The sequence below is a fragment of the Chelonoidis abingdonii genome, chromosome 1, assembly GCF_003597395.2.
Source record: "Chelonoidis abingdonii isolate Lonesome George chromosome 1, CheloAbing_2.0, whole genome shotgun sequence".
Classification (NCBI taxonomy): domain Eukaryota; kingdom Metazoa; phylum Chordata; order Testudines; family Testudinidae; genus Chelonoidis; species Chelonoidis abingdonii.
The window spans coordinates 77,435,713-77,463,633 of record NC_133769.1 but is presented as its reverse complement, the minus strand read 5'-3'; the positions used below and the strand labels follow the sequence as shown (position 1 = coordinate 77,463,633).

General features: G+C 40.8%; 1 protein-coding gene across 1 annotated transcript in view; it reads right to left on the bottom strand.

Moving 5' to 3' along the window:
• OTOGL (otogelin like) overlaps positions 1-27,921 on the bottom strand; it is a 134,403-nt gene that overhangs the window by 49,030 nt on the left and 57,452 nt on the right. Inside the window, exons 25-35 of the mRNA XM_032806323.2 lie at positions 25,153-25,287; positions 24,498-24,644; positions 21,834-21,953; positions 19,653-19,769; positions 16,697-16,853; positions 14,792-14,818; positions 10,111-10,278; positions 7,366-7,644; positions 6,453-6,570; positions 5,909-5,988; positions 685-3,722 (exon numbers count right to left, since the gene is read on the bottom strand). Coding sequence (XP_032662214.2) covers positions 685-3,722; positions 5,909-5,988; positions 6,453-6,570; positions 7,366-7,644; positions 10,111-10,278; positions 14,792-14,818; positions 16,697-16,853; positions 19,653-19,769; positions 21,834-21,953; positions 24,498-24,644; positions 25,153-25,287 — 4,386 coding nt within the window. The remainder of the gene's footprint in view (positions 1-684; positions 3,723-5,908; positions 5,989-6,452; positions 6,571-7,365; positions 7,645-10,110; positions 10,279-14,791; positions 14,819-16,696; positions 16,854-19,652; positions 19,770-21,833; positions 21,954-24,497; positions 24,645-25,152; positions 25,288-27,921) is intronic.

Genomic DNA, 27,921 nt, shown 5'->3' with positions numbered 1-27,921 from the left:
TATCAATGTATTTCCAGGGGTCTGCTTTCATACACCCACAGCACTGGGTACATATATACATACACACACACACACCTCTCACTGGAGCATAGGTGCTTGAACTAGAGGTGGGGGCGAGGGGCTGCAGCATCCCCTGACTTGAAGTGGTTTCCATTATATACAGAGTTTACAGTTTGGTTCAATGGATCTCGGCACCCCCACTATAAAAATTGTTCCAGTACCACTGCACTGTAGCCCTATAGACAGCATTGGCTAGTGAGGCCAGATGCACACTTGCTCACAGTAACCAGTGTTTATGCCCACAAGCATATAAGGAGACATAACCCTGCTTTGTTCCTCAGTAACTTGCACTAATTTAAATTCCATAGACTCCAAAGAAGTAGGGAGGGAAGGTGAGCTGTGCCCATCTCTGCAGGAAATAATTTCAAAGAACTCCATGTCTCAGTAGGTGCACACAGCTCCAATGGCCAAAGTTTTCTAGAGTGTTTCAGCCAATTTGTGAGCGTGGAGGTGCAGGCAATCTTCAAAGAAAAAGAAAGAGCCAATATAAAGGCAAAACAGAGAGAGAAAAATGAAGGATATTTTATCCAATTTAAAATCTCTCCCATCCCAGTTGGTAGAGAAAAAGCAGATTAAAAAGCAATATACATAGAGTATACAGTTGGCAGATAAAATTGATCATACCATACAATCTGAGGAAGATGACATCAGTGTATGTATCATTGTGCCATATGAAGCATGGTCAGCTGTAACTGTCATCATCATGTCTGTGTCTGTCAGTGAAGTTTGTGTTTCCACAGGTTCTGTAGTAGAAGACAGCACCTTTGCATAACTGAAATGAGATGAAGTTGTTACAGTGGTACTCTGCGATTCTCCAATCCCCACTTGCTCTGGTTCTGTTAGACTATAGAAAGGTTTGATTGTTCTTTGTTGTGGAATTCTGGACCAATCTGATAGCGGTATACCTGTGACTTCAGAAATAGAGACAGATTTTCCTGAAGTTATCCTGCTCTGACTGGGCAAGGAAGTAGTCTGAACAGAAAAGAACGTTGAGTGTAGCAGTGAAGATTTCTCAGTAGTTGTAGACTTTGTCTCAGTAATATTTCTTTGTACATGTGAAGTCTGACTACTTTCTCCAGTGTCTGCAGTTCTCCCAATGGAGGTTGCATATTTAAGTTCTGAAGCTGCAGAAGGTGTAATCTTCAGCTCTGAGAATGCAGTGATGGCACCAGTTGTTTTCATGACTATAGTTTTTAGCATTTCTTTAGTACTCAGTGAAACTGGGGAAGGTGCAGATGTCAGTGAAGTCTTAGGTGAAGGATACATAGGTGTTTTAGAGATAGCAGGAATTGGCACTGAACTAGAGGCTGTGTAAAGCTCAATATGAGTAACAGAAGATTCAGTGGTTTTTGCAGTAACACTAGAGGCTATGGTGGTGGCAGGAGTAACTAATAAACTTATTGAAGGACTAACTGATGTTTTCATAGTGACATAAGTTGGCACTAAGGATGTAGTACTCAAAGCTGTGCTCATGGTCAGTGCTGCCGATGGCACTGTGGAGTGAGTGACTATTTCAGTGGGTACAAAAGTTCTTGTTTCATATTCTGTGGAAGGACTTGATGATGATATATTCATTCCTAATGATACAGTAGATACATGGGAGGTCTCAGAAGAGGGTGAAGATGTAGTAGTGAATATACTGGAATAGCTTTCCAAAGTGACTTTAGGAGTTTTAGAAGTTAATAAATGTGGTAGTGCAAATGACGTTTTAGGCACTGCTGAAGGACTTATGTAAATATTTGTGCCTAAATTTAATGTAGAAATACCCGAGGGAGAGGTTGCCAGTTCTGTATGTGGGCTTCTTGAGGTTTCTTGTGTACCCATGGATACAATGGGTGATTGGGTAAGAGTTACATTTGATATCAAAGCAGATGTCCTGTTTACTGTGGGAATCACTGAAGAACTTGTTGTATGGGATGTCATGGCAGAGGCTTGTGAAACAGATGGTCTTGATGATGACAACAACATTGTAAGTAATGTGGATGGACTGGTAAAAGACAATATAGCTCCTGATAGTTCTCTAGAAGTTAGAGAAGTATCTGTACTTCGTACCACAGAGGCAGTTTTGAATTCTGAATGTGGACTGATAGGGTACTCTGTTATTTTTGAAGTGGTTCTTGCCATTTGATAAGTAGCTAGTGTGGCATTTATGGGAAATACAGGTGTACTGAAAGGGAAGGCTGCAGAACTAATGGAAGCAGTCAATCTTTTAGAAAGAGTCGATATTGGAAATGCATCAGTGTGTAGTGCATATTTACTTTCTGTTGAAATTGCACTTGTTACAGATACCTCAGAGATTTGAGGAGTAGGTAGAAGAGATACTGAAGTAGTAGAAGGTCCTAAGAAGAGACTCTTTGAGACAACTGTGACCTCTCTCGTTGCTTTGGGCTTGGGGGATGTAATTAAAGGAGGCATTAATGTAGACATTGTGTGTGTTACAAGGGGACTCAAAGAAGACCACATTGTTCTCATGGTTGTAGGGATTTGGGAAGCAACTGGAGATGAAGTTTCAGTCATTATAGGTGAAATAGTGGAAATGGTGTCTGTTCTTAATGGAACTATATGTTTGGAGGGAGTAACTGAAATGTCCATTGAAGATAAAAATGTAGGTACTGAAGTTCTAGTTAAAGAACTGGTTGTTCTTAAAGATGATGAAGTAGTTTGAGAGGCGGCTTGAGTTGCCTCCAAGTATGAAGCTGTGATTAACTGAGGAGGACTAGTTTCAAAACTAGTAAATCTAGAAGTAGCCATGGGAGTTTGAAAAACAGTTGAAGTTGGGGCATAAACAGAAGCTGGGTGAACTACAGGTTGAACCATAGTAGTCCTGGTTCTTTCAGTCATAGTAGATAATGGTGAAGTAGATGTAGTTAATGTTAACTGTGAGCTTGTAAAGAATGTGGGACTTGAAAAAGATGTTTTTCCAGTTAATGAAGCAGATGAAGGAAATTCTGTGGATGTTTTTCGCAGTTGTGAATGACTTGTGGAAGGTCTTCTGGTTCCCCAGATCCTTGTAGGTACTTCAGTAGCGACAAAGGCTGGTCCAGGGGATAAACTTGCTAATGCTGTGGAAGAGGATACAGTTCTTATTTCAAGTGAAAATGGTGTTACCACTAAGGAAGTGGGCATTGGTAATGTAGAATATCTAGGAACAGGACTTGCAGTTAGCAGAGTAAAAGCAGGTGTTGATGGAACTGCCATAGTTGTAATGGGTGAGGTTATAAACACTGTCAGACTTGTAGTCGGGGATGTTTTTAATGTGGCTGCTGATGTCTGAAGAGTAGCTGGAAAATCTGTTGAAGATACGGGCTTGGGGCGTACAGACAGGCTTGCTGTGCTGTGGGTTACTTTGGAAGACTGCATTGTACTTGAAACGGGTAATGAATAAGTTAAATAAGTAGTTGTATGAGGTGATGCCAGTGAATGAAAGTCTGACAGAGTTTCTGCTGTAGTGTTTGCTCCTCTTAAAGTTGTGTCTATCTTTGTGGTTATTTTGGTAGTTACAATTGTATGACGAGGCTCAGCTTCAGCTTCTGCAGTGACAAATACAGGAGGCAGCTGCGGAAATCTCTCTGTAGTAACAATTGTAGGAGAGATTAATGCAGTGGGCCTTGTCCTCTGGGTTTTTGTTCCAGCTGCCAGCTCTGTAGGTGTCACAGGTATGCCTGGAAAGAAAACGTATATTTCACTGTTATTCTGTATTAAAGAAAGAGCAAAACAGCAACATCTATCAGTCACTGGGTACCAATCTAAATATAAACCAGCCTATTCTTAGACAGCTTAAATTCCCTAAAAAGATAACCACAGTATGCCCCAGAAGGCATCGGTTCAGGATATCGGCAGACTCTAGTGGACAACTCAACATTAGTTGCACACTACTCACATTTGTAAGGTTTTCTTCACAAACCAAAAAGCTAGGTTTTTTATTGTACGGCAATTTAAAGCTTTTATTCTGGAGCACAATTCTGCAGCAAGGAGTGAATTCTGTAGCAAATTCTGCAAACACAGAATAGTAGACTATATGGGACCTGGGATTAAGAAAATACAGTTTTCTTTTCTATTTTTGGATAGTAATGCACTATAATAGATTACTTTGTATTAGTAATTATTAAACATCACATAACTAGTTTAAAAATACAAAATACTGAGACTTTTAAAATGGAAGAAAAATAACTATAATGCTTAATCACCGCATTATCCACAAATAAAGGAATGATGTAATAGCCACATGCCAGCAGTTAAGCATCCAGGACACTGGGCTATTTAAATTCCCCCTCCCCTCAAAAAATGTAGCCAAAGATGCAGGGAGGTTGGCAGTGAGGTAACAAGAGGTCATGGTAAAAACACAGGATCAATGTATAACTGGGGTAGAGTTGTGCTGAGCCTTTAACAAGGACAAGACATTTCAATTTAATACAATGGAAGCGACCAAAGAGAAACTGAATGTGTGTTCAACATAGTCAGATGTGGAGGATGATTTTAGCAGCTGTATTCTGGATGGACTGGAGTGGAGTGATGCACGTAACAGGGAGGCCAGGGCGAAGGAGGTAGCACTTTTGCAGGAAGCATAAAAAAACTTGTGCAGTCACTGCATGTACAGCATGCATATCCCTCCTCTTCTCCCTCTCTCTGTATATGGGCTTGATTTTCTAGGTTTTCAATCTAGTTGTTACAGCCTGACACCCCAATATTCCTAACTGTCATGTAATTAGGATATGACTTATATGAAGTATGCCTTGTGAGGTGTCATTCGAGAAGTCTTGATCTGCTAGACAGTAATATCTCATAGGACTGTATGTGCTATTGTCATTTGTGAAGCTAGGCTATGTATGTGTTGCTGAAACATGTCCTGAGGTTGAAAACACCCACAAGCAGCCTTTCAGGTATGACAGTAAAAAGGCCAAACAATGTTAATGGCTTATTGAGGAAATGCACACAAGCACTAGGATTACCACAGGAACTGTGTACAACAGAAACCTCTCAGAGACAGCTCTACACAATGGGAAATATTTGTCACAGCAAAAGAGCTTCCAGCAAGTGGGGAGAAGACATAAAAGGGGGGAAATGACATTGGGGGGGACCTCACTCTCCCAACAACACCACACTTGGAAACACCTGATGAACAAAGACTGAACTGTGGGAAGTGATGGTCCCAGGCTAGAAGGATTTTTAGCCTGTGTATGAGAACCTGGGAAAGCCAAGGCAACTTGTGTCTTAAGAATCTGACAGCCTGGTTGTCACTCAGAGTGAGACTATGCTAATTAATATCTTACCTATCTGGTGTGTTAAGCTCAATTTGCGGTTTTTGTTTATTTACAAAGGTAATCTGATTTAATTTGTTTGCTATCCCTTATAACCACTTAAAATTTAATTTCTGTAGTTAATAAACTTATTTCTTGTTTATAGCATAACCCAGTTTGTGCAATTCACATCTGGGAGGGCAAGAAGCTGTGCACATCTCTCTCCACATTGAGGGAGAGGGTGAATTTTTAAGAGCTTGCACTGTGCGGATCTTTCTAGACAGTGCAAGACAGTATTATTTTGGGCTTATCTCCCAAAATGGGTGTGCACGTTAGTGCTGGGTGAGTCCTCTCACACAGAGCGGACTTCAGTCTGTGTCTGCAGCTGGGTGTGGCCCTAACTCTGTGCGTGTGCTGCAAAAGGCAGGAGAGCCTAATTCAGCAAAATAGGGAGAGGAAATCCAGGCTGGTGGAGCAGGAAAGGCTCAGTGAAACCCCAGTACATCAGGTGGCATCTCGGACGGGCGGGAATCCAACCTATCACTCTGATCATGAGCACTAAATAAATTATATAATAAAAAACTTTACTGGTAACTGCAGAAAGTACTTACAGTCTTCTGGATAAACACATTTAAGTGTCACCTCATCAAGGATCATATTTTTAGGACAATATGGTAAGCATCCTTCAACCCTTTAATAAAACCCCCAAAAAAATCACATTAGAAAAAAATTGCAAATCTACAATATCTTAGTTCAGTTTGACAAAATGACAGTTTTTAAGGTTCCTTTTTTTGACCCTGCCACACAGAGAATCCTGAGACCCCTTCATTAGCTTACACACACCCACACACACACACACACACATCTGAAATCCTGATGCAGCCAGCAGGAGACTGACAAGGAGTCATTCCATATTCATGCTGATGGACCATTACCCACCATATAAACATAAACATATATCATGTAAAATCATCTAAGGGGCATGTACACACTTGATTTTACAAGACACAAGAGGCCAATTCAACCCTGTTATAACTCCACTGAAGTGAACTTTTTGTTGGTAAAGATTAGTATATAATATATTATTAAAAATGATAGTGTATACATTCTATATAATCGTATTATATTGGAGAAATATAGTTTACTTGGACTTACGGTGGAAGAAATTTACATGCTACTCCTTCAGGATCACTACATGTTTTAAAACAGGGGCTAGCACAAGGTTCATATCGCCATTCACACATCCTCCTATAAGGCACTGACGCATGGAGATCTGAGAATGAAGGAAAGCATGGTATTTATAGATTGACAGTCTTTTCTATGATGTATATTACAGTAATAGCAATTTGATAGTAGAAATGAAGTACAGACTCCCCAAAACTTCCAAATGAATAATAGTGTTTTTATAAGTGAGTATTTAAACCAAGGAGTCCTAGAAAGTTCAAAAATATTGGAGTATTAAAGAAAAAAGGACATATACTCAAATGTGCTGTTGATTTCAGGAACAACACTACTGCCTCACCCAGCAAACAGAAAAAATACCTATAGCTGACTAAACAATATATGAACTTTTATCTGCTTGTTATAACATACCAAATTCATTTCCAAATAAAAAAAAATAGGGCTGTCAAGCAATTAAAAGTGAGCACTAAACACTTTGTATTCTGTGTTATAACTAAAGTCAATATATTTGAAAATGTAGAAAAACATCCACAAATATTTAATAAATTTCAAATGGGATTCTATTGTTTAACAGTGGGATGGTGATTAATTTTTTTAATTGTAATTTTTTTTGAGTTAATCACATGAGTTAACTGCAATTAATCAACAGCCCTATAAAAAAAATTATCAATTTGACTGTGAATTAAGCTGTCAAGGCAATATTCATGGCCTAAAAAACAGGAAATCAATAATATCTGGACAGAGAGGGGAATAAATAAAAAAACAAATAGAGGAAATCAGTACAAATATTTGCTACTGTTGATGAAGACGATGCACTCATGTGTACCCCTCTTCAGACAACTAGAACAGAATTGTACAGTATCCTTTGGGATCATGTACAACTTACCTTCAATGCTAAAGCTACTTGTACGTTTGAATTCTTCTGAATCATCATACTTTGACACTTTAATGCCAGAAGCTGTCAGTATAATGAAAAAGCCTTTCTTGTTGTGAAGTTCAAATGCGCTATAATCTGGAATCCAGAGACCTTGGTGGTGAAAGAATGTAGCTCTTCTACGAAATGAAGAACTTGCTGCCCACTGTTCCAAAGTAACAGTTTCATTGTCATGGACATACAGGAAGTAGTTTGGTCTTTCAGCAGACTCAAGGGAAACAAGAGACAGAGCTGTTGCAAACAAAATACAAAGCAATCAAGAGTAGGTTATCGCACCAGAAAACCAGAGGCTATGGACTACACATTAGCTATTAAGTAGTTTATGTAAAAACTATTGCTCTTCACAAAAATTGTCCCATTTTTCTGTAGAAAATAGCAATAGCAACAGCAGTTCATATAAAAATCTGAAAATTCAGCTAGATATAGAGCTGACTGAAAAAAGGAAATTCCTTTTTGAGAAAAAGTTTTGTCCCAAAATGAGATGAGACATTAAAAAACATGAAAGTTTTCACGAAATGGGATTTCAAGAACATTTTCGTTTTGGGAAAACCTAAACAGGATTTTTCTGCCCTCCAGGAAAAGAGCCTTCTAGCCAGCTGCCAGAAAGTTTGAGAGCCTGGTCACTGCCTCCCTCCACCTAGCTACCAGGTCTGATAGCCTGAGGGGTGTGGCCCATCCCTGGAGCTAGGGGAGAGGCAGAGAGACAGATAGTCCTGGTGCTCTGCTGCGTTTTGATACAAATTTCATCAAATCTGTGCTATATTCAGCTAAACCCTTCATTCTACCGAATTAGGGTGACCAGACGTCCTGATTTTATTGGGATTGTCCCGATATTTACTTGTTTGTCCCACGTCCTGACTCCAGCGCACAGGCAGAGGGGGTTCTTGACCCCAACTCAGCCCTGGCCTGCCCTGACTCCGCCCCCTTCCTGCCCCATTGGATCCCTCCCCAAATCCCCACCCTGGCCCCGCCTCTTCCCCAAGCACGCTGCATTCCTCTTCCTTCCCCTCCCTCCCAAGCTTGTGCGAATCCATTATATGGCTGCACAAGTGCTGGGAGGGAGTGGGGAGAAGCAGGATGGGGCAGCCTGCTCAGGGGAGGCGGAGGTGAGCTGGTGTGGTGTGGGGCAGGGCAGGGAGCTGCTGGTGGATGCTCAGCCCCCACCAATTTTTCCTATGCCCAGGTGGCTATTTTTTTTTTTTTTTTGCTCCTTTGGCGACTCCCTCATCCCCCCATGTCCCAATATTTCATGTCTCTCATCTGGTCACCCTATACTGAATTGGCATTTTTTTTAGTTTTACCAGAAAATTTCCCATCAGCTCTAGTTATGAAAGCATAGTTTGTCCAAACTTCTTTTGGCTGCAAAAATCAGGGTACACATTTTGTGAGAACAAAGTCTTCTCTCCTGAGACATCCTGTCACAGCCGGAAGTGCCGACAGGAAAGTTGTATTTAATCACTTCTTGTTCTGGTCCTGGACAGATCAAAAGTGAAGAAATCACTTCTCTGAACATTTGAGAAGCTCAAAAAAGGCTTGGTTCAAATAACATGGGTAAAAATATGCAGCTTCCATACTTCATCCAATTATCATCTCATCCCTAACAGTAATTTGAAAAATGTCCATATATTACATGGATTTACTTCAGCTTTCAGTCACCTCAACATTTTACCTGTACTATTTTATATCTGCTGGAGAATTTCATTAGACTTCATTTATCCTTCTACTTCATTACCTTTCCATTTATTTTCAAATGTCATCCAAAAACTTATTTTCTCCCTTGCCAATATATCTCAATTTCTCTTAAACATGATTTGAAATCTCAAGACAGAGACGACCCTTTTGGAGATACTGGTTTCACAGACTGTGATAGATGGGAGCCCTGCATCCACTGATGTCAATGGGAAATCTCCCACTGAATTCACTGGTGCAGGATATATAAAGGATTGAAAGAAGGAAAAATATTTTTATATATAAACATAGGTCACTGTTTGAATGAAAGAGAAAGCGTTAAAAATTATTTACACAGTGTGAACGAACAGAAATAGGAAGAAGATATATATTAATAAGTGTAGCATAGGTGGTTGGTTTATTACACAAACATTTTTGGTAAACATTTTTAATATCTAATGTTTCATATTCACCCATGCAAACCAATTCTATTTCTAGTTGCACACGATGCTTAAATTTCCCTTACAAAAACACTCATTTGGACCTTGCTGCATTTCTAAAATATGTTCTTGCAAAATTTAGCATTAAAGCCTTAAGTAAATTTTTCCAAGAGTGTATTTTAAATGCACTATATTTCTTCTTGAAACTGTAAGTAAAAATCAGTTTTGCAACTGGCTAGTCCATTCTCATTTGTTCCATTCCATGAACGACAAACTGAAAAAAAAAACCACTGTACCATACTTTAGATAACTAATACACATAGAAATAAGTAACAGAGTAACTGATATATATACACCTCTACCTCGATATTATGCTGTCCTCAGGAGCCAAAAAATCTTACTGCGTTATAGGTGAAACTGCGTTATATCAAACTTGCTTTGATCCGTCGGAGTGCACAGCCCTGCCCCCCAGAGCACTGCTTTACTGCATTATATCTGAATTCATGTTATATATGGTTGCATTATATCAGGCTAGAGGTGTAGTTCTAAAACTAGTCTTTGTCATTACTGTAATATTGAGTATACTTACATAAGTCTTTATCTTTGAAAAGGCCGGGAGTTATCATAAAACTAAATCCCACATTTTCATATGTACTGATTCTAGGCAAAGGAAACAGCTTTCTGCTGGTAATGTTAGCTCCTATAACAGTATCATTCTGTCCATAACTTGCCAAAATATATGGTCCTTCTCCAAGGCCTAGTGAAACAAACACCAAACAAACAAAATCAACAGGAAAAAATCTAATGATTTACCTATATAAAAAAGCAAAACCTCAGCTACTTACCACCAATGATTGGTGGCATATATTGCCATCAGTTATTTCCCCACACTTGGAATTGTTCACAAAGAAAACCCAGGAACCATTAAAAGCAGTTCACTTAGAATGGGGCCATGTGCCTCAATGTAATCTCAGGCCAAGGCAGCATCTAAGCTTTTGCATCTACCTTGCAGATGGGAGGGTGCTTTCCAGTGCAAGTAAATAGATATAGCTAGCACACTAAAAATAGCAGCATAGTTGGGCATAGCACAAGTGTCAGCTTGAGCTAGCTGGCCACGTACCTGGGGACTGGATGGGTTTGTACTCAGACAGCTAGCCTGTGCTGTGTGCTACCCCCAGCAACACTGCTGTTTTCAGCAGAGCTAGCATATGTCTGTCTACTTGATCTTGGAAACATGTTCCCAGCTGCAGTGTAGATATACCTTATGCAAGAGACACAACAGTCCCTCACCCCAGTTCACTCCCTGTCCAGAATACAAACACTCTAAACAAGTAAAAAGCGACAAAAAGTCCTGTGGTACCTTATAGACTAACAGAAGTAGTGGAGCATAAGCTTTTGTGGGTGAATACCCACTTTGTCAGACGCAACGAGATGCAAGAAAGACAAGTATGGATATATTCAATAACTACCCTCACTAGTAAGTAGCTCAGGTTTGTTCTTCATGAAATTTCCTCCTCTATATATCCCCACTCTTGGTGGTGAACTGAAGGTGTCATATTTACACACAGATAATTATCTCAAAGGTACCAGACTGCATCATCAATTTCTCCTCATAACTGGAATAGCCTGCAAGACCCTGAATTTTTGGCTAGCCACTCAGGCCAAAAAATAGTAACAGGTCACAGCATCACTCACTCAGACTTGTCCTGCCTGTGCACCTCCCTCCATCAGAAGGGAAGGGCAGCCAGGCCAAACCTGAGCTGTTCTGAGATTGTGTGCATCAGTTTGCTGGACAAGCAGCCAGTCCCATCCCCATGAGTAGGGCCCTACCAAATTCAAGGTCCATTTTTGTAAATGTCACGGTCATAGCATTTTTTAAATCTTAAATTTCATGGTATTGCAAAATATAAACACGTAAAGCCCTTAAGACTCAGTGTTTCTCAAACTGAGGGTCCTGACCCAAAAAGGGGGTCACAAGGCTATTGTAGGAGGGTCATGGTATTGCAAGCCATACTTCTGCACTGCCTTCAGAGCTGGGTGGCCAGAGAGCAGCAGCTACTAGCCAGATGCCCAGCTTTGAAAGAAGTGCTGCTGGCAGCAGCACAAAAGTAAGGGTGGCAATAGCCTCGTGATCCCCTTTTGGGTTGGGACCCTCAGTTTGAGAAAAGCTGTGCACTTTTGTATATTTTTACCTTATTAGGGTAAAAGGACACAAAAGACCAGATATCACAATCCATGACACATTTTTCACAGCTGTGAATTTAGTAGGGCCCTACCCATGGGATAGGAGCAGCTGCTGCCAGGTGAGTGTTCTTGTTTTATATGTTATTTTTCATTTTATTTTGTGTTATTTCATGTTTGTGAAGAACACAAGAGCTCTAGCCATAATCTAGTGTGATGGATCTGCTAAGGAGGCCACTACAACTCCCACTAACCCCCTTCCCTACTGCGTATCCCTTTCCCCTGGTCAGGTAAGAAGAAGGTTCTGACACAGGTGATGGCTGGGCTCTGTGTGGCGAGTGGCAGTCGCATGGCAAACCAGAGAAGCTGCCAGAGCAGCAGCTGCATGGCAAGCAGGGAGATGGCAAGAAGCTGGAGACAGGAACTGTGTGCGGAGCCACATGTGGAGCAAGCTGTGACTGCCAGACATTATAGCTGGGTGCAGGTCTGCGTGGGGCTTATGGGGGAGCATCAGCGACTGGGTAGGGAACCAGTGCAGAGAAGCCTCCATGAGAGACACTAACTGAGCCTGGCCTGGAAACCTGCAAGTGCATAATTGCTTGAAAAGACATAACTGGCAAACTCAAAGCTTCACCCTGCCCTGGCAGCAGCCTGCCGCTCTTCACCTCCTCCCCTCCCTGAGCACTGGAGACACCCTGAGTGCTCTCCGCGCTGCTGCCCTGGCCTGGCCACATTCCTGCGTATTTTAAACTCTTGAAGCCTGTGGAAACAAGAGGCCCTGGCCAGGGGGAGGGAGGAGGAGGAGCTCCGGTTGGCACTGCGTTCCATGGTCCCCTCTAGGGGATGGACCCTGCTGGGTCCTGCTGCCAAAACAGGCGTGAGCTGCCCACTCCCCTCAGTGAGTCACTGTGTGTTTACTTTTGTTTTCTTGTAACCAATTCTGACTTTTATGTCTCATTACCTCTAAACACTTAACATCTACCTTTGTGTAGTTAATAAACTTGTTTTATTATTTTACCAACACCCGTGTCTTTGGGAAACTCCACTGGAGATACCAGGATTTGTGCATATCATATGAGCTTGTGTGATCCAAGAGAGGGCTGGGCAGTACAAGACACAGATTTTGGTGGGGAAATCCAGGACTGGGAATTTGCTGGTGTTGCTCTGCAGAGTGGCTGGCTATAGCACTCATACAGTATAACTGGGAGTAATTTACATGCTGGAGGCTGTGTATGAGCAGACCAAGAGTGGTTGCTCTCACAGTGAAGCAGTGTAAAAGGCATCTCTGGTTGGAGAGTTGAGGTGACTCAGCTGTTCAACAGTTCAGATGGTATTCTGGGTAATGACACACATTATGCACTGATATCATTGGATCTAGCCAAGATTTCAATTTTTGTGTAATGTCTTGGTTCCAGGATCCAAGAAGCATGCCATGCAGTTCTAAGAGATGAAGTCATGAAGGTGAAGTTTGTTATGAATATTTCTGTAATTTTAAGCAGCCATTCTTGAAAGTACCAAGACTATGATATTTTCACAGAAAATATCTGTTATCCTATTAATATTAATATGAAGTAAACTGATAAGCCCCAACTATTCAGAAAGCTTTTAACAAGCTCAGATCTCCAGTTTTGCTATAATTCACACTGAATCAATTATCTTTTTAGATTCATTTTAATACAGTATCATTAGAGATGCAATATATAGTGATACTATTCATTTTGTAAGAAACAATTATAATTTCACTGTCCACAAAGGCAGTTCACTGCAGTGAAGGTTAAAATGGTAATAAGTATATATAACAACATCAAACCACACAGCTTGTACACCAATGTGTCAGTAGTTTGAATCTCTTAATAGTATGCAAAAACAATGAGGAGTTCTTGTGGCATCTTAGAGACTAACTAATATGCTTCTCTGTTTACGTCAAAAAAAGTTTTCATGGCTTTCATATGGGAGAAGTCCCATGAAATAGATGGGACAGGTAGAGAGAAAATATTGTTAGATATCTTTCATAATGGAGTAAAGTGTAGCGGAGGGGAAGATTTTTAGGTTCATCTATAAATCTGGTGTGAGCCCTTGCAAATATTATATAGGCACAAGCTACTTTGAACTCAGCCTGACTAACACTTTTCTGATTAAAAGACCATGGCAAGTACGTACACACACACACACACACACACACACACACACACGCTTGTTTCCAGTGAAATGTTACAGTCTGCCTCTAGTCCAGGCTGGCGACACAGGGAAAAAGCCTGCCTCAGAATAAGGGATCAGATTACAAGAGAGCAGTACAATTACATTATGATATTAGCATGGAAGGGCATATATTGAAAAGGACATGCAATATTTCTGGCTAACATGTGTCTGCTGCCTTCTAATGGTTGAGAATGTCTAATGTACTCAAGAGTTTGTTACTATGCAATCCAACTGGAGGGCCTAGAGGCCTAGAAAGAAGACAACCTCTAGGACCACTACAGCTAACAGAGATTTTCCTTTGCTTAGATGATGGAGGGCTGTGTTTTTACAGCAGAATGTCTTAAATTACATCCCAGATGACAGACACAAGTGGTTTAGCTAATCACTGTGAGGCCTGTATCCATGTAATCATTGTCTCAATACCCTTGGAAATCCCTCAGGTGTCAGTTTGCTAACTAGCTGAGCTGCTGGTGCATAGTTCAAGGCATCTCACATGTTCATGGAACAGAAATATTGAAAAACCATTAACTTCCACTAACCAGAGAAATATCAAGCCATACTGACTTGGGAAGAATTTGGCCTCCTACATACATACAGATCTTGGCTATACTAGAGAAAGCAAGGTTTGAAAAACATTTTTAAAATTTGTTTTAAAAGATCATGCCCAAGCCCTGGGCATAACAGCAGCTAAATCCTGCACAAAACTAATTGAGAGGGTAACCATATTTAAACTATTGTTTCAAAATAAGGTTCCTTCTAGCATATAGAGGGTTGTATGGTATGGCAAGAAACAGTGTGGATTATAATGATAAATGTGCTCATCAAGCTATTTTGAGAGATGAGGATGCATCCAATAGAGAAATATTTATCTTTACATAAATACTACGTACCTTGGTTGTAATATTCACAGTTATAAGCTGCAAGGGAACAAAATAGATAACATCATTAAATGCCATCAATAAAATTCATATCTGTCAACAACCCTGAGACACTGTAAATCAAGGTCACAGCATGGTAATTCACTTTGATCAAAGAAAGTTTTGTTTTCCTTAATGTGTTTCAATTAGTGGATCTATTTCCATAGGATATCATTAATAGACACTCATCTGTGTTCTGTTAGAAGAGTCAGCACTGCTGTTTTAAAGCACCAAATACCCATTACTGAGTAGTCCATTGAAGAACACTTTTTTCATAGTGAAGTTAGATGTAAAATATGTCAAATCTGATGGCAAACTCACAATGAGAGTTTGAAAGTACCATACTCTAATATGGAGGCTACTTTAAAGGACAAAGGTGTACATAAGAACAGCCATACTGGGTCAGACCAAAGGTTCATTTAGCCCAGTACCCTGTCTTCCGACAGTGGCCAATACCAGGTGTCCTAGAGGGAATGAACAGAACAGGTAATCATCAAGTGATCCATCCACTGTCACCAAGGCTGGATTAACGCAGGGGCTACAGCCCAGGGCCTCGAGCTAAGGGGGGGGTCCCGCAAAAATAAATCCATAATTATATACAATTCAGTGATCACCAACCCATCGATCAAGATCACTGGTTGATCCTGGAGCCTCTGCAAAGTCGACTGCAATCTCTGGGCCACTACAAGTCCAGCGGCGCAGCAGGGCTCAGGCAGACTGCCTGCATGCCATGGCCCCATGCTGCTCCCAGAACCAGCCAGCTGCTGGCACGTCTCTCATGTGTCTCCACAAGCTGCCCCCACCCCCAGCATCATCCCCGGAGCTCCCTTTGGCTGGTTCCTGGCCAGTGGGAGCTGTGGGGGCAGCACTTGCAGGTAGGGACAGCGTGTGGAGACACATGAGAGATGTACCAGCAGCCGGCCGCTTCCAGGAGTGGCATGGGGCTACGGCATGCAAGCAGCCTGCCTGAGCCCTGCTGTGCATTCAGCTGGGAGCCGCCTGTGGTAAACACCTCTTGCCCGGAGCCTACACCTCACATCCCCTCCTGTGCCCCAACCCCCCGCACCAGGTCAGAATCCCCTCCTGCATCAAACTCCCTCCCAGACTCCATACCTCCTCCTGCAACCCAACTCCCTGCCCCAGGTCAGAATCCCCTCCTGCACCGAACTCCCTCCCAGAGCTCACATCTCTCACTCTTCCTGCACTCCAACACCCTGCCCCAGCCTGGAGCCCCCTCCTGCACCCAAACTCCCTCCCAGAAAGAAACCAATGTAGCAACTGTTCTAAGATAACAAATATGCTATTTTGAATTAACTTAACTATAGTCTACATGTTTTAAAACTGAAATGTAACCACAAAATGGCTTTATGTTAATTAAAAGGCAAGTTTAGTATAGTGTTACTAGCCTCGATGCCACAATTGTGATTGTTTTGTTTTAAATTAGAAAAAAGACTTGTATATGGAGGCCCCACAAAATCTAATAGCCCTGGCCCCACAGGAGAGTTAATTTGGCCCTGCCTGTCACTTATTCCCAGCACCTGGCAGACAGAGGCTAGGAACACATCCCTGCCCATCCTGGCTCATAGCTATTGATGGACCTATACAAAAATATTGTGATCATAGCCCGTTTCCTTATAGAGGGCTGTAAATTCAGTTCTAAATGACTAACTTGTTAATGCATGGACTGCATGAAAAATTTAGAGCAAAGTACATATATATTATAGCTTATTCTGTCCAACTTCCGATCGTTTGTATTGTCAATGAGAACTTTAATCTTTCTTTTTCCTTATGTGTCAACAGAAATCAATCATTAAAAGGTCAGATAATCCAGTGTTTCTTTATTGTGGTTTCCAGGGACACAATCAATCATGTACTTACGACAGACAGAGGGAGATCTCCAATGAATTGCTGCACCCTGCTGGCAGCATTTGTAAGCATAAGCTGCAATGCTTGTACACAAACACTCACAGTCCCCACCAAGATTACAATTACATGTGTCTGTATGGCAATTTTTGACAAATGAAGTCACATCAATCTGAAAAGTGAAGGGGAAAAAAAGCAATTGAACATCTGGGCCCCACCTTGCCATCACTTTGCACCAAAACTCCCACCAGTTTCAAATGGAATTCTGTGTTTAGAAAGACAGCAGAATTCAACCCTCAAAGTCTGTCATAGAAATCTGAACATTTTCTAATGCCTGGGTACGTTACTTTATCTTTTAACATAGGTATAACTAGGTTTGTCCACATAGGCTAGAACTGACTGATCTAGGAGTAGCATCCCCACACTCCCTGTGCACAATCATGCACACACAATAACGCCATTGTCTTCATAGGGAGGTCTGCCATTGCACACAGTGTGTTTCCCAACTATAGCAGCACTGTACAGCTGCAGGCCCCCAATAGTGTGTTCAAGTCTTGATGAAGAACACTGAACAACTTTCAAGTTGCCCTAAACAATGTTGCTTATCTAGAAAACTTAAAGTGTATATCATAAAGTTCATGCAGTACACCTGCCAACACTCTTTCTATTTAGTGATTATGAACATTTGCGTGGTTACAACATTTAGCCAAAGTTCGTGATTTTCTATTTTTATAAGGCAAATACTGCCATCTAGTGCAATATCTGTAGTTTTACACTAACAATATCAAGACCAGGGCAGTGATAATATGAAAGGAAGACCTTGCTGAGCAATTTTACAAGTCGATTTACTTTACTTAAAAAAAAAATCAGTGTCATTTTCTGGCAAGAAATAGCATGTCTGAGAAAAAGTGACTGAATTTCTGGAGCTATTGTCATTTAAATAAAAGTAAAATATTTCTGTGTTTTCAAGATTTTCTCTCTCATTTGTCTTATATCTCCCCAGATTTGCATTAGCCCACACATTCTTTTGCTTCCCCATGCCGTTCAGAACTCTAAAACTTAAAAAGAAAAACTATTGCACTATTTTTGCAACTTGAATTATAAAATAACCCTTTCTCAGGCTGAGGCAAGCTTAAATCATCATAAAAATTCTTACTGCAATTCTAAAAGCTGGAAATATTAAACAGTGGGGAGCTTAGTTTAGTAGTTTTAGATCAATCATTGGTAATGCATTTTAGGTCTACAGAAATTGTATCACAATCAATAACTCAGAATGGCTGCTTTACTGAAAACTACGAAGACATCTTGAGCCAAATTTTCAAACAATGAGGTCTAAGTGGTATATACACCTGGAATGTACTTGCACTTGCAAAATGTGTTGCACACCAAAGATATGTGTACGTGTGTAAATACACAATTGGATATGCAACTTCATGTTTAGCACGTGAGGTAAATTCTTGTGAACATAATTTTGCCAATGCAATTTAAGTGCCATTGTTGGAAAATGATCCCAAACACTGGTAAAATAGAGAAAAGTGAGTGCATAACAAAAAACTGAATTCTTAAGTTTTCGTTTGTTTTTGGAGAAAAAAATTTACCTTCTGAAGATTCCATGTCTATTTCTATTTTATCTTTTGAAAATATATTCATCACAGGCTGATGCTCAAAAAATGCCTAAAATATTGGCTAATGTCACTATCAGTAAATCTACTCATTCCATAGTTAAACTATATATAACACTGTAACTGCTTCACCAGGCAAATTTCTGACCAAATTGGTAGTCCTTACACCATGCCCTGAAAGTCAAGAGATTCCATTTCTGATAGGCCATCCAGAGATACCATTCGTTATGTCTAGAAGTCATAAAGAACTGTGGCAAGCACCAATGCCTATGCTGCAATTAAGGGGTGTAATCGCAGCATGTGTATGAAGGTGCTGGAACTAGGGGCATACCCCCTTGCCTTGAAGTGGTTTCCATCATTTACAGGATTTACAGTTTGGTTCAATGGATCTCAGTACCTCCACTATACAAATTGTTCCAGCATACCTGCATGTGTAGATATACTCGAGCTAGCCTTAATCTATCTAGTTCAGACACCAACAGCAATAAACTGCAACAGCATGAACTAGCTGTGAAAAGGCCCTTTTGGTAACTGAAGGCACCTGAGTAGGAAGATACAATCAGAAATCCAGACAGATATGCAGATTACAAACTATTTGATAAAGGCTCAGCAAACACCCTTATTAATGGGGTTCAGAGACTTCCCTTGTCACACTTTCCTCAAGCTATCTGCACTATCTCCACCTTGTCTGGATTGAGCCTTAGACAACTTGCTGTAATCCAAGTCCCTATTAGCCAGGTACCAACAAAGCCAAGACATTGGCCACACATTTGATAAAAAGGTTAGTTACCAGTCAATTATGTTATCATGGCTCTGACATCCAAATCTTCTCACTCTCTCCCCCAACATCCTCATATACAGATTGAGCAGGACAAATGACAGAAACAGCCACCTGAGATAAAAGCTATTCACGTCTCCAACTTCTCATTTCGTGTATTTAATGCTTGTGGCTATCAAATTTTCAGAATCCCTTGATGCATGTGAATAGTCTTAAACTTAGTTAACAACATACAAATACACTAATACAGTAAAAACTCGATTTTCCAAACTGGTAACCCAAAACTTTCCGTTATCTGAAAGAAGGTCATGTCCATGACATTTAATAATACTGAAAATCCCATCAACTGTCCTATAGCTTTACGATCCAGACTTTGGCTCCAATCTTGCAAGGAAATTTGTACAAGCACAGGAGATCACCCACCCAGAGATCTTTACAGCACAGGGGGCTGAGTCAATGTCTTCCAGTTGTAGTGTAACAAGGAATTAATTACTGACTCTTGAATATTTTGCTATCAGAGATTCAGAATCAATATGTTCATCTTTGAATAGTTAATAAAGTATAAACTTACCACATTTCGACAAGGAGCAAAAACATCACTGTACAAAATTGAGCATTCCCTTTTGGCATAGGGGAACTTGCTCTGATGCACCTCACATGGCTTTATGGTTTCATTTGGGCTTTTACACTTAAAAAAAAAACACAAAATGAGTTTAAACTATTTATATGAACTATGTTTTTGTTCTTGATTTTTATTTTTGTTTGTTTGATTGTTTTACAAGAGACTTACTTTTGGGATATAGCAAAACTCCCATTGCCAGGGAAGAGAGAAAGCAATGTTAAACAGCAAATATGTTTCCCCCCTCCTTTCTTGTGTTTTATAATTGAAAACATTTGCATGAAAAATAACTTTGCTTTTTGTTTTTAAGAAGTCAGATATTTCTGCTTCATGCTCCATACATGAAGACAATTTTTTTTATTTGTGACACAGTGTAATCGTTTCCAGAGCAACCAATTATAATATCACAAACAGAACATCATGGGGCAAATCCATCCCTGGTGTTTTGTCATTGACTTTAAATGGCATCACACTAGGGATGATTTAGCCCTATGTATTCAAATGAAGAAGCAGCAATAGGAACAGATTAACTCTTAAAAAACAAAGCGCCAAAGATCATCATGATAACTCAAAAATGACAGAGATACTCAACTCCCTTTTTGAATCTCCTCCTTCAAAATGAAAAACGAGTGGGCAGGAAAGTTTAACAAAAGGGCATTCAACTTGCTGAATGCAAGTTCATCCAACATATGTACCCAGGGTGGGAAAGAAAAATCTGGGAAGCAGCAATGGTGAAAGAGATCTAGTGCTGATCACAGACAGGAAATTAGACATGATTTTGCAACAGTATGCAGCTCCAAAAATAGCCAGAGCAAGCTGGGCTGTGTAAGCAAAGGCACCACGTCATGGAGCAGAATGTTATGATCTCTTTTCTGATGATCTGATGCAGCTGCACAGAGAGTCTCATGTTCAGTTATGGTCACCACATTACCAGAAACATATTGACAAAGTGAAAGGATAATGAGGGAGACTAGAGTGGTTTCCTTGTGAGGAAAGATTAGAGAGAGTAAAGTATGCACAGGCTGGCTAAGCAGAGACATGATATCAGTCTACAAATGTTGGGGGCATTAATACAAAGGAGGGAAAGAAATTATTTCAGTTACACGCAGCTTTATAACAAAGTAGTAATTGAAGAAAATTAAGAAAGGGAAAATTTGGGGAAATTTCCCTTTGGGGAAATATATTGGGCTGTGAAATAATGATGGAAGTTCCATCACTTGAGAATTTAAAACTAGTCTGGACAAAATACTAGAAAATTGCTCTCAGGAACAATTCTGCTTTAGCAGGGAGATGACCTCTTAATAAGGTTTTTCTAACTATACCAGGCAATGCTAGTTATGTACGAAATTTCAGACAACCAAATAGACTTGTAGAGAACCAGTGACTGATGCTCCCTGTACCCCAGCCCCTTTTACCAGCAACCATCATTTGATCTCATCTTCTTTGCTAGATTAATCTTTGTTTATAAACCACATTTTAAAAATCACTGAGTGAACTTGAATCTGATTTCATAGGCCATTCAAGGTACAGTACACAGAGAGTCAAGATGTCTAGCCCAACATTGTGGAAATAGTCTGTCCTGCTATCATTTGCATTCAGGAAAATTCTAAGATTTGCAGATGACAGTTCTCACAGCCAGAATATGCTTGCTTCAACCGAGGCCCCTAACATGAGAGAAGAAATAACAAGAGATTTTCTTAAAGTTGGACCCAAGTCCAAAATACTAGATTCAATACATCCCAAATTTGGGGAAGTTCAGATCTAGATGTGAACTTTGCAGATTCTAGTTTTTCCTATATACTAATATTATAATTGATATTACTATAGCATGCATCAGGACTCTGTTGTAAAACAATTATTTTGTTTCCTAAAAAAAATTCCCAAAATTATTTGGCTTGGTTTTTCACTTAAACTCAACATCATCTACTTACTGAGATACATGGGTATCTTTATACCACATATAAAGTTTATAGACAAAGTTTCTTCTGTAAGTATCCAAATGTTCCTCCCATGCATTGATTTGACTGGCAATTTGGAAAATGTCAGCACTCTCAGTGTTTACATGTTCTTTTATACAATAATTAACTTTTCATGCTGTTTATTTCTAAGTTGGTGAACAAATATGTTACTTACCTGTCCCATTGCCCAACTCTCTCCAAAAACCTGGGCATTTCTCACTTCCATGTTATTTGATGTAGTCAGATCATTTGAAGTGTATTTATCAAAATTTCCACACAAACCTGCTAATTTACCCTAAAACATAAATTGAAATTTTTTAAACATCTTTTGATTGGTTTGTAATTATAGTTTGATTACTCACAGTGGTCAAACATTTTTGGTTTTACTTTTTAAAGTTTTAAGGGAGAGGAAACTAAAGTAATGTTGCCTTAATATCAAGTTTACAGGGTGATTATAACCCTGACCCACACTTTGACAATATTTGAAGTGTCAATATATTTAGAGCTCCAAACTAAAGGTTTTAAAAGCAGAACATTATATTTTCATTTTTTATTCTATTTTTTGCTTCCAAGAACGTATCTTTAATTTCTCACTGAATAAAGGGACTAGGGTCTCTTCAAAACTCCCAAGTCAAAAGCCAAAAGTTCCGGTACATTACCTCATACCATTGGAGCCAGGGGCGGCTCTAAACATTTCACCACCCTAAGCACGGCAGCATGCCGCGGGGGGTCCTCTGCCAGTCGCTGGTCCCGTGGCTCCGGTGGACCTCCACTAAAGCCGTAGGACCAGCGGACCCACCGCAGGCACACCGGTGGGAGGTCTACCAGAGCCCTGCCTGCTGCCCTCCCAGCAACCGGCAGAGCGCCCGCCATGGCATGCCGCCCCAAGCACGCGCTTGGCGTGTTGGGGACTGGGGCCACCCCTGATTGGAGCCTGACTAATTATCATGAAGACCTTCTGCCTATATCCAAGTTAGAATAGCGAGGGCATTCATATCAACAGTCATGCACAAGCCAGTCACCTGTAGCACTCTTAATATTGGGCATGCACTAGCAATGAATATATAAAGAAGAGAACTTATTTTTTCTGTTCAATAGTACAATCAAGGTGATGGACATTCAGACTCCCAGAGTGCTTGGGTTCATTCTAATAAATTGTTGTTTCTTTAGGTCCTACTACTGCAGGCCCTTTCTTGGTTGAGCTGAAGTCTCTGAGAAAGGTGTGTGTGAGGGGGAGAAGTGTGTCATGTGTTGGTGTCCTTGTATGGGCACTATAACTCCTCTCACTGAGGGAGCCCTTCAGAACCCCTTTCTGAGCATGTGCATTCATGGTTGAAACTGAGGGTATGTCTACACTGCAGTCAGAGGTGTGACTGCAACATGTGCCTAGCTAGCCTGAACAACAATAGAAGAATAGCACTGCATAGGCAGCAATGGGCTAGCTACTTAAGTACATACCCAGGAAACTGGGTGGGCTTGTACAGCATGTACTGCGGCAAATTCACTGCTATTGTTACTTGAGATAACTGGATCTGGTTTGTCTATATGTGGAGAAGTCACAACTCTGCAGTTTAAACATATCCTGAGAGAACAGCTTGGTAGGTATTCAGAGAGTGTCTCCTATTTCTTTCCTAGATCCTTTTCCCTGGCTGGGTTGTTTGCCCATGTTTATTTTAATCCCAAAATGTGAATATGTAATAAACTGAGCTGACTCTTCTACAACTGTATCATCTCAATCTCTTCTCACCTTAATTTGGGTCACACTAACACCTGAATGTCACAGGAGAGCAGTGGAATGTATTACCAGGGATGTCAATTAAAAACAAAGACAATAATGATTATTCCACAGAAATCAACAGTTGCATTTGGAGCACTGAAAGCATCTGAGTATGCTTGACAGTATTTTTCAGTGCTGCCCAGAGGATTCAGGGGGCCTGGGGCAAAGCAATTTTGGGGGCCCCTTTCATAAAGAAAAGTTGCAATACTATAAAATACTATATTCTTGTGGGGGCCTGGGGCAAATTGCCCCATTTGCCCCCTCACCCCGCCAAGGCAGCCTTCGTATGCTTCGTGTTACTACCTGAAACATCTTTGAATTACTAAAATAACCTGACTGAAAGCAGCGTTACCAATGTAACACTCCTACGATTAGAAGACAAGCAAATATATTGATTTCAATATTTAGTGTAAACCTCAGACTGTACGAGTACCTGTTACTCGTTTAAAGCTAGATTCTGACACACTTGCTTATGCCAAATAGTAACTTATTCCACAAGAACTCCTAATGAAATCACAATTTGGCCTGTATTTATTTTTCTCAGTTTAAGATAATTTCATTTTATTATTGCTTATGAGAGTTAAAGAATGACAGTGCTAGCTTGATCCAGGAATAGCGTAGGCAGCCAGCATTCAATTTCTTATATGTTGCTGTAAATGTTGCTGTTACTTAACCTGCAACATACCAGCTGAGATTCTTAGCAGAATGTATTGGGCTGAATTCTGCTAAACTGCGTCAAGGTTTTATTGACAAATATAAACCAAGAGTGAGACCACCAAAGTCATAGAACTTGTGACCTCATAATGACCTCAGCCATGAGATTCATATCTGGGATGAAAAAATCCAAATTCAAGGAGTTTATAGCCAATATTCTGCTTTGGATCCACTTTTGTTTTGTGATCTAAACCAGGTTTCAAAAGTGCCCAAAGATTAAATGTTAATACACTGAATTCCAAGGGCCTCCCCATATTTCCACCCCACACTGTATTTCTTTCAGTATGAATGAACTTTTTGCAATATAAGATACATTGTATACAATATCAAGTTTACAATTTGGTGCACCTTCCACCGAGGTCCAACTTTGACATGTATCGTTGTCTTCTTGTCCCACAGGATTGTAATTTCCTGTTCTGGAAAGTGTACCACTGTATAATATCCAGCTTTCCAAAGCTGATATGTTGGGGGGTTTTCCCATCCCCTTGAGGTCCTCTGTCAGAAATGGATATTTGTGAAAGATCTACAACAGCAATTCTATAACACATACAACCAAGAGATAGAGCCAACTAATAACTAGCCTAAGGAGTATTTTAAAGTATAGCTTAACCCTAGCGTGTTATTGAGCAACTAGGGAGCATTGCCTCAGCTGTTTTGTTTTAAGAATTTTTATTTTATTTGTAGTGATTTTGGCTCAGATGCTGCCTTCCATCACAAAAACACATGGACAGAAACAAACTAATTCAAAAACTCCTTGGTTCCATTGGAGGAGCAGCAGCCAAGCATTCTTCCCAGTGGGACCAATATGGGTATGGAAGAGGAAAGGGAAAGGGGGCTTGGAAAAGCAGTGAAGAAACAGAATTTTCATGGGGACACAAGCTACATCAAGCTTGGAGGTTTTTGATACTTTAGATTGAATGAGACTCAGTTTAATAAATTAAATTTGTGTGTTTCAGACATGAACCTTAAAGGGTCATCCAAACAAGGAAAGAGAATAACTAACCTGTTTGTCAGAAGGTTCACTAAAATAAATCTCAGTGTCTCCAACAGAGATCAAAACACTCTTTGAGCAAACAATGTCATTGTCAAAGCACTTCTTGTTCTGAGCAATTACAGATACATTTGAGCTGTCTGTACTCTGCAGTATGAAGACAAAATCATTTTATTTACAAATACAATTACAATTACATTTCACTTCAGCAGATAAATTCCAGCTTAAACATCTTAAACTGAAAAGCCATGTAAAGAGGTATCAATCAAAGAAAGGGATTTTAAATTCAGTACTGTATCTTCTTTTGATTCACAGCTTAGAGTTAAACAAAAAGAACTATTAAATCCATCTTTCAGTCATTTTATATTATTGAGGACTTTATTCACAATTTGAGGATTAGCCTACCCTAAAATTAGAATTTTAACTAAATAAGAGTTTGGTTTAGGTTTTAAAAATTGATTGTATGCAGAAAAAATCTAATATTTTAGCACAATATGGTAATCATAGTCTAGCTATGTTATAAACAACAATGAAAAGGAATTTTTAAAAAGCATGCAGTCTGAGAACGTGTTGCTATTGTATTTTCAAAAACAAGAAGTCTACCAATCATTTGTCAGATTTGTGGTGGGCAATAGTGAGATTATCGACCAAAGTCGCTGGAACCCTGAGGACGGCCCCCCTAAGGAGTCTGTTGCCTGTTGCGGGAACCCTGCAAAGGGACCCTCAGGAGGCTGTTACCTGTCACTGGAATCCTGCAGGGGGATCCTGAAGAGGCTGTCATCCATGGTTTGCCCTGCCAGGCCCCACTGGCTGCCAGCTCCAATCCCATGGCCCCAGGGGCTGAAGCAGAAAAAGTCACGGAGGTCTCTGGAAGTCACAGATCCCATGACTTTCATGACCTCCACGACATAAATGTAGCCTTACTCATTAGTTATGTAAAGGCCACCAAACAGCCTTCAAACAGTGAAGGCTTGAGAGACCTGATTCTGATCTTGCTTACATCAGTGTAAGTCAGAAGAAACTCCTGTAAAGTCAGACGTGTCAGATCAGTTCTAGGCATATGCTCATTACAAGCCCATGTTAGATACGAAACAACAACCTGAAGTTGACAAGCTCTATATCCCACCCCTGACTGAGTCACCCAGTCATACATCCTCCATTTGGACACTGTCTATAACAACTCCTTGAGTCCTCTTTTGTACCCATACAAATACCCTCATTTTTGCTCCCTTGAACATTCTCAGAAAATAGGACTAACAATATATTGTGATGCAGCAAAATCTCAGAAAATTCATCTGCTTTCATTGAAGTATTTTACTGTGTTAGCTACTTGAATTCAAACTAGATAAGAGACACAGGATTCAAGTAAAACATTACTAATGTGTACTAAGGACAGGAAAGTTACTGAATTATGTAAATTAGTAAGTAAACAACGCATGGATTCTTCACCCCTTCACGACATTCTGGAGTTTTGGATTTGAAAGCCCTGTCCCACAAACCCACATCTCTGCTGAGATCTCACTCTTTCACATCTCTCACATTCACTAACAGACACCTACAATTCCTTTTCCTAGGCACTGGGGGTGGGGGTGCGAGGGATTGTGGTGCTGTTTTCAGGTAGCCTTTCTGCCTCCACTTTGTTTTTGATCCCCCTTGCTGGTGTGCCTCTTGGGAGGCGGAGACAGCATCTGAAAGGGAGGGGCATGAGACAGAATAGGGGGCTGATGGGACAGTTGGGGCCAGGAACAGGAAGAGGACAGAACTGAGGAGGCTAATGGGAAGAGGCTGGGGCAGAGTGAGGGTAGCTGATCCAGGGACCCCGCACCCCTAACAATCCTCCAGTCCCTACCACTGGCCCCAACAACTCTTTCTCCAAGCTCTCTCCTCCCAACAGCCATACACATGTCCCCCTTCCATGCTCTCTTTCACAGCAAGACATCCCAGCAACCCAACTCCCTAGTACCCTGAAGTCCTCTGGCTCCCCCAGGTCCCACTGGTTCTGAGAAGTGCAGGAGATAGATTCTGTTTTCCCCACACACGTTTGCTCACCCTGCTCAGGAAATCTTAGGGGTGAAACATCAGTTGCTTTTTCTCACCAGCAAGAAATGTTGTGTGGGGGGGTATGTCTACACTACGGGATTATTCCGATTTTACATAAACCGGTTTTGTAAAACAGATTGTATAAAGTCGAGTGCATGCGGCCACACAAAGCACAATAATTCGGCGGTGTGTGTCCATGTACCGAGGCTAGCGTCGATTTCTGGAGCGTTGCACTGTGGGTAGCTATCCCGTAGCTATCCCATAGTTCCCGCAGTCTCCCCAGGAGCACTCACGGGATGATGATGAGGACGGCTATCAGTCATTCTGCACTGTACCGTCTGCCACCGGGGAAGGGAGAGGAGAGGATGCTGCTGTTAAGTGCCGCAGCACCACATCTACCAACAGCATGCAGTAGACATATGGTGACATTGAGAAAAGCCAAGAAATGATTTTTTTCCCTTTTCTTTCACGGGGGGGGAGGGGGTAAATTGACGAGATATACCCTGAACCACACTGGACAACGTGTTTGACCCTACAGGCATTGGGTGCTCAGCCAAGAATGCAAATGCTTTTTGGAGACTGAGGGGACTGTGGGATAGCTGGAGTCCTCAGTCCCCCCTCCCTCCCTCCATGAGCGTCCATTTGATTCTTTGGCTTTCCGTTACACTTGTCACACAGCACTGTGCTGTGGACTCTGTTCATAGCCTGAAGATTTTTTTCAAATGCTTTGGCATTTCGTCT